At 37.6% G+C, this 11,837-nt stretch overlaps 2 protein-coding genes across 3 annotated transcripts; one reads left to right on the top strand and one right to left on the bottom strand.

The window, feature by feature from the left end:
* Window positions 1-4,245, top strand: LOC107911748 (LRR receptor-like serine/threonine-protein kinase RPK2). Its single transcript, XM_016839656.2, has 3 exons — window positions 1-3,545; window positions 3,721-3,798; window positions 3,915-4,245. Exon 1 carries the CDS (start codon window positions 432-434, stop codon window positions 3,468-3,470), a length of 3,039 nt encoding a protein of 1,012 aa, XP_016695145.1. The 5' UTR covers window positions 1-431; the 3' UTR covers window positions 3,471-3,545; window positions 3,721-3,798; window positions 3,915-4,245.
* LOC107911749 (uncharacterized) lies at window positions 4,171-11,235 on the bottom strand. 2 transcript variants are annotated; one of them, XM_016839659.2, is made up of 11 exons: window positions 10,937-11,178; window positions 9,986-10,054; window positions 9,367-9,723; window positions 9,140-9,276; window positions 8,752-8,865; window positions 8,558-8,641; window positions 8,086-8,262; window positions 7,168-7,324; window positions 6,534-6,694; window positions 6,324-6,450; window positions 4,171-6,046 (listed from the first exon to the last, which is right to left on the bottom strand). In XM_016839659.2, exons 3-11 carry the CDS (start codon window positions 9,682-9,684, stop codon window positions 4,685-4,687), a joined length of 2,637 nt encoding a protein of 878 aa, XP_016695148.2. In that variant the 5' UTR covers window positions 9,685-9,723; window positions 9,986-10,054; window positions 10,937-11,178; the 3' UTR covers window positions 4,171-4,684. The 2 variants fall into 2 exon arrangements, with proteins under 2 accessions (XP_016695148.2, XP_016695146.2); XM_016839657.2 differs by lacking the exon at window positions 9,986-10,054 and having other exon boundaries at window positions 10,937-11,235.
* Window positions 11,236-11,837: the final 602 nt, after the last annotated feature.

Genomic DNA, 11,837 nt, shown 5'->3' with positions numbered 1-11,837 from the left:
AAACAAGAAAAAAAAATAAAAAAGGTAATGTAAGAAAGAATCCCGTTCCTCACGCCGGCTATGTTTGTCTTCTTGTTCCCCCTCTTTAATCTCACCGGCCAATCTCTCTTCTTGTTTCAATCTTCGTTTGAATTATTTTTATATATTTGTTTTCAATGGTTTTCTTAAAGTTAAAAACACTAACAAACAAAAAGTAAGAAAGGAAGAAAATTTGGTTTTCAAAGATGAAACCTTGACCCATTTTGGCTCCAATGAACAATGAAGCCCTTGCCTTTCATTTCATTTTCACTTGTGGTGTACCTCTCTGACACTTCTCATTTTTTTTACATTTCTCCCCATGAGTAGTTTCTGTGAAATTCTTGCCGGCAATCTCTTTCATCTTTCTTTATTCGTTACGTTCTAATCTGTAACAACGGAACCCCAAAAAAACAATGGCATTTCTCTGGTTTTTGCTCTTTTCTTTCAGCTTCACACTCTCAAAATCCTCCACTCCCGACTCTGCTATTCTTGTCAGCTTCAAAGACTCCATTTTTTATGATCCTTCAAACCTTTTATCCACTTGGAACTCTTCTTCAAGTCACTGCTCATGGTATGGTGTCAAATGCGCTAACTCCTCTGATAAAGTGATAGCTTTGTCGCTTCCCCACAATGGGCTTTCCGGGGAGATCCCTGGTGTTATTGGAGACCTTAAGTTTTTGCAGGTTCTCCAAGTCCAAGGCAACAATTTTTCCGGCCAGATTCCGGTCCAGATAAGCTCTATCTCTTCTCTCAATGTTCTCAACTTGTCTTTCAACTCGTTTTCCGGTCATATATCAGATAAACTCATCGGTAACAGCAACTTGAAAGTTATCGACTTGTCCAATAATCTGTTTTCTGGTAGGATTAGCGTTGATAATTCTAGCAGGTGTGAGTTTTTGACTCATTTGAGCCTGTCTAATAACTATCTTGTTGGCAATATACCCCCTGAGATTGGAAATTGCAAAAACTTGAGGACTTTGTTGCTTGATTACAACCTTTTAGAAGGCAAGATTCCAGCTGAAATAGGCCAAATTACTGACCTTCGGGTTCTAGATGTTTCTAGGAACAGTCTCACTGATGAAATTCCAAAGGAGATAGCAGACTGTAAGAAATTATCAGCTCTTGTGCTAACCAATTTGATAGATTTCGGTTCTGATGCGAAAACAAGTTACATGGATGGTTTTCGAGGAGAATTCAATGCATTCGACCTCGGTGTTCCTTTTGAACTATTTTCCCATTCTAGTTTGGAGGTCTTGTGGGCGCCAAGAGCCAATCTTCGAGGGCGGTTGCCCGCTAAATGGAGTGAGTTTTGCTCACTCAAGGTCCTAAATTTGGGGCAGAATTACTTTGATGGTATGATACCGGAAAGCATTGTGATGTGCAAGAGCCTTACTTTCTTGGATTTGAGTTCCAATAATTTGTTTGGGTACCTTCCTTGGAAGCTAAATGTTCCTTGTATGGCATACTTTAACATTAGTAGGAATAATATTTCTGGTAATATTCATGGATACAACAGGAAAGGCAGCTGTGATGGTTCCATGGTTTCTCATGTTCTAGCGTCTAGTTCCACATGGGTTGAATTCAAGTATGGTAATCTTCCTTTTTGGGGTTCTAAGATGGGGTTGATGATGGATGAGAGTTTTGCAGTAGTCCATGATCTAAGCTGGAATAGTTTCACTGGCTCGATACCGGTGTTCTTCATCGCAGATCAGTTATTGGCTAGTGATAGTAAATTTTCATACAGGTTGCTACTGAATAATAACATGTTCAACGGTTCTTCTCATAAGGAGCTAATATCTGATTGTGATAAGCTGCAGAGTGTCTCGGTTAACTTGAATGAAAACAAGATAGTAGGTGGGATGGGGAAGACCTTTTTTCTTGATTGTGTACGGCTAATAGAGTTTGAAGCAGCATATAATCAGATTGAGGGATCCATAGATCCTTGTATTGGCAACTTGACGATGCTTGAATGGCTAGACCTTAGAGGAAATAGACTCTCTGGATCTTTGCCAAATCAGTTGGGGAAGTTGAAGAACCTGACATGGATATCTCTTGGAGAGAACAACTTAAGTGGAGAAATTCCACCCGAACTCGGTCAATTGGCATTGCTTAAGGTTCTTGATCTTTCCCACAATTTTCTTACAGGATCCATCCCTGCTAGCCTAACAAATGCTGGAAATCTTGAAACCATTTTACTCGACCACAATCGGCTTTATGGGGAAATACCCCCATCTTTCTCTTTGCTTTCTCATCTGACTGTTTTGGACCTTTCTTTTAATGACCTTTTCGGTTCGATACCAAGACTCCAGCATCAGACTAATTGCAGTTCCTTTAGAGGTAATAGACTTTTGCAGGAGTGTTTATTTTCTGCGGTACCCCCGGGCGGGCCTAGGGGTCCATCTAAATTTCAGAAAGGGAGGAATTCGGAACCTCTCATAATTGCAGCCATAACTTCTGCTTTTGTTCTGCTTTGTATGGTTGCAGTGGTTGTAATTATCTGTCGATTTAGAAGGAAAAAGGTTAGAAGACTTGGTGCTCTTGAAGAAAAAGTGGTGGTGACTTTTGCTGATGCTCCAAATGAGCTGAATTATGATAATGTAGTTAGTGCTACAGGTAACTTTAGCACCCGAAACCTCATTGGTATGGGTGGATTTGGATCAACTTACAAAGCAGAGTTGGTCCCAGGCTATCATGTAGCTGTAAAGAAGCTTTATATTGGTCGATTTCAAGGTGTTCAGCAATTTGATGCAGAGATAAGAACACTAGGAAGAATTCGACATAAGAACCTTGTAACTCTTATTGGATATTATGTTGGGGAAAATGAAATGTTTTTAATTTACAATTACCTTTCTGGTGGAAACCTTGAGACTTTCATTCATGACAAGTCCGGAAAAAACGAACAGTGGTTAGTTATCTACAATATAACAGTGGATATAGCTCAGGCTCTTGCTTACCTCCATTACTCGTGTGTTCCCCGGATAGTTCATCGAGACATCAAGCCAAGCAACATTCTGCTTGATGAAAATCTTAATGCCTTCCTCTCGGACTTTGGGTTGGCTAGGCTTTTAGAAGTTTCTGAGACCCATGCCACCACAGATGTTGCTGGCACATTTGGTTATGTAGCACCAGAATATGCAACAACATGCCGGGTCTCCGACAAGGCAGATGTGTACAGTTTTGGTGTTGTAATGTTAGAATTGCTGTCAGGAAAGAAGTCCCTTGATCCATCATTTTCCAAGTATGGAAATGGATTCAACATTGTTGAATGGACCAAGTTGTTGGTCAAGGAAGGGCGTCCTTCAGCGGTGTTCTCTGCTCAATTGTGGGAAACTGGACCTAGGGAGAATCTCTTGGGAATGCTTAGGCTTGCATATGCCTGTACAGCGGAGACACTTTCTGTTCGGCCATCAATGAAGCAAGTTCTTGAAAAATTAAAGCATTTGAAAAACTGAAAAAGAAAATGATGACAGGAAACAAAAAATTGGCTTTTGTCCGCAGATTCTTCTGCTTCCATATGTCGAAATGAGGTAATGCAGAACTAGAATTCTTGTCAATGCCAATGTTAATAATCTATCTAGTTCTCTTTAGAGGTTATTCTGGAATATTTTCTCATACATTAAACAAGATCTAGATGCTGTTTTGTACGGTTACCGTGCAAAAGTACTGTGATTCTAATCCTTTTTTGGTTTGGTTTGTTTGCAGATGACATTGGAATGGAACACTATTCAGTCTTGCCTCGGCAGCCATATTAATTGATGATCTTTTATCACGTTTCCTAAGGTTACCTAACTTGTCCATTATACTATTTCTTTTATTTCTAGGTTAAAAAAAAATCGATTTTGAGATTAAACTGCTCTCACAAATTAATCTGCTTGTCTGGTTTTTTCTTTTTGCAGAACGGATTTGCAGACGGTTGTTGACATAGTGCAATTGCATAGTTCATACTAAAACATCAATGAACATTACAGCTACGAATAATGGCAACTTGGATCGTCATTATTTCTAGATTCAATACAAATACATGTAGATGATAGGTTGATTGTAAGTAATAGAAGTATATGATATGCAGCAATTATGGTGATGACATTATTACTGCAAAACTGTCAAATGTGGCAGTGACTATTTGTTTCACACTTTGAAATTCTTTGTAAATATTTAAATACAAAGTCCTTGTCATTCTCTTGTACTGTTACCAAATCCACAACACCATAGAAACACATTATTCAACTAAGAGACAGAGAAGCAGCTGTAATTAAAGCCTCCAACATTATTGAATGTACTTGATATAGTCAATGGGATCAAAAGAGGGAATATGAAAAAAAGAAAAAGAAAAAGAAACCTAAGTTGTGATATGTAAATCTACCAAATATGAGATGCCATGCCAGGGTTTTTTCATCCTTCATAAGTCACGACTTACCTCCCACCATCCCACCTAATAGTTTGTGTTTGTTTTGTGTTGAGTTCAGTTGGCTCTTTGTATAGGTATGTACAGAGATCTATCTTTGGAATCTTGTAACCTAGAAAGTCGATTTCTCTACCATCCCTCTAAAAATAATTATAGGAACGAACCACCAATCACATGAAGTATTTGTTCAGCATATCTCGCAATCATCCAAGCCAGTTCATGAATGATGAACTTTAGGCCTTCCACTCCACAGAAACAAAATTAAAAAAAGGACCCTTTCCATGACCTTAAATATGGTTTCCCCATTGGATCATGCAAAGCAGGATTCTGATGTTGTATGTTCATCCATCCTGAATCATCAGCAGCCATCAATGAGGAAGTTGTATCACAAGTACCTAAATAATCGAACGGAAGAGCAGCTTGCTGCATACTATTTCCAATTATTCCAGAAGGGCCCCCCCTCACCATTCCATTGTTCCTCTGTGGAATGAACTGCCCGGTAGAGCCCATAGATTCATAAGGGCTGCTTGAATGAAATTGGTTACAGTGAGATAGAACACCAAAAAAGCTCTGATCTGCATTGCTTGCACCCATGATACTCTGACTTTGGCCACTAAAACCATCTGAACCAGCCCATCCACCACGAACTGGAACTTGATGCTCTCCAGTAAACCAGTTTTGACTAAACAGTTCTCTACTGTTCAACGGATGTTGGAAAGGCGCTGGCACGCAGGCAGGAGTGACTGCCCAATCTTGCATATTTTCTGAAGGCAGGTGTTCTTGCCTCAGTGACAAGTACCTACCCCCAGTGGAGTAAATATTTTGTGGCATGTTCTGTCCCATATAAACCTCATTCTGCCTCTTTTGCCTCTCCTCTAACAGCAATGATGACTGCAACTGCTCCTGAAATTGCCCATTAAAATGACCATCTCCCATCAATAGATTTTTTGGGGGCTGGAAATCTAGCCCTGCCTGTTTCTGCTCAATATGATATGGCGGCACTCCCTGATCTTTGAAGAAAGATTGAAGCATCTCATTTCGGTCCTGATTTGTATAACTAAAGGAACCATCTTCAGAAAGTCTATGCAACAAATCCTTTCCAGTACTTTCTTTGTGCGAGTCTGATTCCAGATCAATCATTCGGTTCTGTTGGTCTTCATTGTCTTGATGAATAAATGGCAATCCACTGGTAGATGTGCATTTGTGGCCAGCAGTAGAATCATGGTAAGAGTGTGGCATGCTATCTGCTGGCCAAACAATTTCAGCAGAAGAGACGGGAACTTCCTGACTAACGGTTGCATCAGCAGTGTTCAAATTGTCTGAGTGCTCGGATACATTTGAAGATGCAACATCTGATTTTGAGAGGTTCTCATTGTTTTCAGACTCCGCATAATTGCACAACCGGCCACTATCAATAGAAGAAATCTGCTGTGGAGACTGATTCTGTGGTAAGGCCAGACTAGACTCCCCATCTTCCATGCTGGACTCACTTTCTATTGCTTCAGTATCCTTTTGATATTCGAGCAACTTCTCAGGATTCTCTTCCTCTACATCTAGAACAGGCAAATTTGTAACAACATTGTCTTCCTGATTCTGGACCAATGTATCTTCATCCTCTTCATCCTAAAACACCAAAAAATATCAAGATTATAGTAGCATACAGGATGTTCAAAGCTGCTAAAACTTCTTAGCAAAGTGTCAAGAAGATAAGTTGTGAAGCATATGCTAGGGCTCAACAACCACCTCCCCCTAAAATATCAGGAAAAAAAGCGGAAAAGATGTTCAAAGCCCATAGAAAAGAAACACAGATCCAACGAGTTTGATGAATATCAAACAACAGATTGCAAGTGAAGGAACTATACATATACAAGTGGTGAGAGTTAAAGACATGCAAACAAACCTCCAGCGGCGTATCTAGTTTCTCTTTCATCTCTTGCTCCAACGACCTGGTTATTTTCCATTTCTGCGACTGTATCTCTCTCCAGTTTGCATATGATGCAGGGAGGTCTTCCTTTACCAGTCTCAACCTATTTAAACAACATTATTTTGAGCAGAGGTATAGTGAAATTTTCCAGAGTTCAAGAAAGGATTGTTTACTTTCAACACTCACCAATGTTCATGCAACCTTCTCTGTTCTTCTTCCATGAATACCTCATATGATTGCACATGCAAGGTATCGATGTCACCTAAAACACGGGTGAGAGACCTAGATTGAATGCTTTTACCAGACTGTTCCATATTCTTAAAAAGATCATGTTGCTTCTTGCTTATCTGAAACATATCAAAGGCAAATTACCCCTTAATAACCTTAGGAAGAACATGAAAACGAGAGAAGGCTGAACAGTAATAGACACTAAAGAAATCCTCAGTTAAAGAATATAACAGGAGGGTATAATACAAGTATCACTGGTATGCTATAGTCGTTATTCCTGCCCCACAGTATAATGGTGATAACTGAGAGTTTAATATAAACTCTAAAGGAGTGACAAGTTAACCAAGCAGCAATGACACAATCATATCGCAGTAGAAACAATATTCTAGGAATCTGGCCACTGGTTCGGCTCAGAAAAGGAAGCTTTCCAAAGTTGCATGCTTCCATCAGCCAATCAAAAGTTTAACTAATAACTAATCCTATATCAGAAAGGGTTATTCTAATCCAAGGAGATATTTGTTCAAGATAAAAGGCACCTACTCAAAATAATCCTGTAATTTATAATTTTATACCAATTAAAGCAGCTGCTGACCTTAAAACATGACATGTATTTAGCACCATCACAGTGCTGAATATTGTGCTTGCGTATCTTGTCACCTTTTTTGGGTCTTGCTTCCACAGTCGGTGCATAATCTGGTGCAGTCAAGAGCATTTCACATTTGTCCTTGATGATCCTTTTCTTGTACATACTAATATCCATGACAACTAATAAGATTATTCACCGTGAAATAAATATAAACAGAGTAAAACTAAGAGAAAACTAGTCCAGCCACCATTACAAATTCCGACCAGGAGATCTAAATGCTGCAAAAGTTTCTTAAACATGGTTATGGTACACATGAGTGTTGTCAAGGCATGCACCTAGGCACGCTCAACAAAAATGCCTCAGACCCTTCAAGTCGTGGCCCAATTGATCAAGTGCACGCTTGGTGTGCCTAGGTACACTATTTGTAAGACTATAGGCATAGAAAGTCTGCCTGATTGAAATTCATTTTAGTTTCCTTTGCTTTTCACAGCTTTCATTTGATATACCTTTACTAGTAAGGAAGGGATGATAACAAACTCTATAATTCTCAATATTTGAGCATTAAACTCTATAATTCATCATGCAAATTGACCGATAAAAGAGTTGCATGTTCTGTAGATAAACAAAACCACACTTTAGAGTTTATCATATATCTTAAGCCTTATATATTATACACATACAGACTTGCAAAAACTCACACATATACATATTGCGCTTTACTTCACTCAGACTAACACTTTTTTGTGCCTTGTGCCTGAGGCAATAGAAGGGTTTTAGCGCCTAGAGTGCACCTTGTGCCCTTGACAACACATAATTTCTAGTTCAGCAAAAATGACAAGATTGAGAACCACCTAAACCACAAACAAAGGTAAGAAATAATAATACATGCAGCATGGTGGTTCGTGATGGAAAAAAAGAGACTACCTTCTTTGTATCTTTCCATCCTTCAGAGCAGAAGAGTTCTGGTTATCACTACTGCATACTTTCTCATCTGCAACCCAAGAAGAAGATTCAGAAGTCGCTGTAACATCTTGCTCAACGTTGCCAAGCCTAGATTCATTCGAATGTGAGAAAACCCTTTTCTTACCAACCCTTTTTGACCTACCAAAGGAATTGATTGTAACCCAAAAATGAGATTCGATTTTTGCACATAAAAAGAACTAAATGTTCAATAAAAGGGTAAACACAAAATTTCAATTCTTCATTTTTGTTTGGAACAACCAATCACAGGGGAAAGGCTCAAACTGAGAAAACCAATGCTATCGTATTCCCTATCATGATGATGTTATGCAATGAAGTAGAGAAACAAGTTACACCGACCAATTTCACAGGGAAGAACCTTCCTCTGCCAAAACCAACCCTTTCCAGAAAATTGAAACACGTGGCAAATACAAACCTCCATAACTTCTGCACAATTTCTTGTTCTGGGTCTTTGCAGCTTTCCCATTTTTCCTTCAGTTTTTGCAGATAATCTATGGTACTGCCACAAGAAGCAACAAAATTGTTGCAACCACATTATTAGGCACCAAATGCACCTTTGCCAAAAACAGCTTATATATTCATGGGTAAATTTCATTATTTTTCACGTACTCATTATGGTAGTCCTGTAACTCTGAGTAGTAAGCTTTCTTCTCGGCCTTCAAACGCCGTTCCTCCTTAATAACTTTATCAGGGTGAAGATGACCCGAACAAAGTGATGCACCCCTGTAAGCAAAAATTCCAGTCAAATCTAGCAGATTCAAACTCTACATTAGAATCCTCGAATATTATATCTCCTAAAATAGAACTAGAGATACAAATAGAAAATACCCCAAAAGCTATAACTTCTTTCTAAAGAAATCCAAAGTAGTAAAGTTGCAAACTATATGCTCATGGGTAAATGTATTTGCCAAAGCACAGCCAACAGAAACTACAGGAAGATAGGATCCATCATCCACAGAATGAAAAAAGTGTCAAGAGGGAATATATATATACTTACCATTTAAGAAAATGATTTCCGAAGTGAAAGTTATCTCCAGAAAATAATGCTCGCAGAGTCTGCTCTTTGTCTATCCCTGTGGGAAGAAACTGCATCAGAAGATTTCTCTCATTTTCAGACAGATGAGTCTGCCAAACCTGTAACAATTTCATGTAAATTCCAAGAGGCGTGAGATCAGAAGACAGAGGAGATTAGAAGCAACTGGTTATGACTAACAAGAATATTACCTGATACGAAAGCACCCTTTTCAAGTTCTCTAAGTCAAAAATTTCATGAGGAAGAGTCAAAACATCTGCCAAGACTTTGTGGTAATGTACTGTGGAATCTGTAAATGGTCTTAAATGCTGCCAACTTATGCCAATTTGTTCCCTTTTGGCAACAACTTTTTTTTGGTTCCCGTCCCACTCAAGGGAAATACAACATTTTGTGTTTAGATCGTTTCTTGGAGACTCTAGTTTTTTCTTTTTGGTTCTGTATTGGTCCCAAGAATTGCAGCCAGCAATGCTTGCACCATTCAGTCGTTTTCTCCGTTGGTCAGCTGCCATTGATATCAGATGTCAAAAGAAAAGGCAGCAAACATTTTCCTGCATGTGCAAACAGAAAACCAGTACTAAATTGAATGCAACTGAGGAAAACCATTGAACCATTAAAAATAAAAGCAGCACACCCAAATAAGAATCACCATCAGAACAATTCATAAGACTGCTTAATTAGGCAAAGCACAACCAATCCACTGCCTTTAAATGCAAATATACACAGAAAAAAATATATCAGGAAAAAAATTTTAAGCATGTTAAAAACAAAATTCTAATTTGGTTTCTGCTTTGCATAATAAGGGACCCCTACTGCTTTCAACCAATAATAATCCACCAGAAAAGGAGCTTCACAACCATAGCAGCAGGCACAACACATAATCTGAAGAAAGCAGTACACCCACATGTTAATCAACTTTGAATTAGAACAATTCATAAGATTGTTTAATCAGACAAAGCACAACACATCCACTGCTTTTAAATGCATATATACACAAAAAGGTGCATCAGAAAACAAATCTTAAGCATGTTAGAAAAGTAAATGTTAAAGTAATATTGTAAATAAAAAAGATCTGAAATTCTAATTTGGTTTCTGCTTTGCGAAATAAGGAACCCCAATTGCTTTCAACCAATAATAATATGCCAGAAAAGGAGCTTCACGACCATAGCAGAAGGCACAGCATCTAATCCGAAGAAACAGTCCGCCTGCCTCGCAAATTAACCAAAAGAGGAAAATTGATTCTAATTTTTTTCTATTCAGTCTTACTAGTCAAAACATGAGCCGGATCCAAATGAAGTAAGTACAGCAATAAAGCTAAGCAAGTTTAAAATTTCCCCTTTACACCAAGTATTTACTCAACTAAATATTTGCAATTCGATTTAACAGAGCATTCAGTGTGCAGCATATAGTAAACAATGGAAGATATAGAAACTTTATCCACAATAAAAATAACTAACAACGGCAGTAATCCAATACAGGGCAACAACAACAACAACAAAAAGAACACCTTTATAAAATTCAAACAATTACACTTTAAATTAAAATAATCAGCAAGCACCCAACAAAAAAAATGGCCCGGAGTCAGACAAAGAAGACACATGAATAACAAAAACACATTGAATCAACAAACAGAGCAAAAAAGAAAAAACTAACTGCCGAGTCTTGAAGAGGAGATATATTGAAATAAAGGAAACCCTTTTTTGTAAATAACAAAACAATCAAATCCGAAAACGATTTCTTATGAAAGAAGCAAAAAAGAAGTACCTTGGAACGAGTGGATTGAGAAAAAGGCAAAAAAAAAAACAGAGGGTAAACGAAGGGGGAGAGAAAAGGGACGTGAAGAATTTGGGATTAGAAGAAACGGCGAGAGAGGAAAAAAGAGGAAACAAAAGAAAGGGTTTGAAGTTTATCCAATAAACAGAGAGAAAGGCAAAGAGGAGAGAATGTTATGTTAAGAGATAGAGATAGAGATAGAAGGGAGAAGAGTGGAATAGAATTAACATTGCATTACATTACAAAGAGGGGAGAGAGAGAAGGGGGAGGGGGGTGGGGACGGGTGCGGTTTTTCGGAACCGTTATGTGAAGCCATTGAATCGCTCGTTCTTTGGCGCCTAGCCTAGCCTCGGCTCTTGGCTTCCACAGTCCAGCCGCTTCCTACTCCTCGCCTCGCTTATAGAATTTCAGTTCCATTTAGGTTTAATTTGTAATTATATATATTAATTTTAATTTTATATAAGTTTATACTTGAAATTTTGATTTAATTTAATTTTTGTAAATTATTAACGTAATTATTGATATAACATAATTTTATGTTTATATATTGCATACATAAATAATTATATTTTTTCAATATAAAAATAAATTGATGTATTTATTTAAATGTGTATGATTAAATTAAAATTAAAGTTTCAAATATATATTTAAACCACAATTAGAGTTTCACGTTTATAGTTGCATTAAATTAAAGTTTATATATGCAATTTTACATTAAATCAAAGATCATGTATAATTTTAAAATTTATCTCAAATAACAATTGTAACCTATTAGATTATGAGTTTTTTAAGGACTATACCAAATAGAATATTTATTTAAAAATAAATTAATTTAAAGATTTTTTAAAAATAAACATTTTCTTACATAATAAATTAGAGTGATAGCATAATT

The sequence above is a fragment of the Gossypium hirsutum genome, chromosome D11 (genome assembly GCF_007990345.1).
Source record: "Gossypium hirsutum isolate 1008001.06 chromosome D11, Gossypium_hirsutum_v2.1, whole genome shotgun sequence".
Classification (NCBI taxonomy): Eukaryota; Viridiplantae; Streptophyta; class Magnoliopsida; order Malvales; family Malvaceae; genus Gossypium; species Gossypium hirsutum.
The sequence above is the reverse complement of the archived record's forward strand: the minus strand, read 5'-3'. Positions and strand labels throughout refer to the sequence as shown.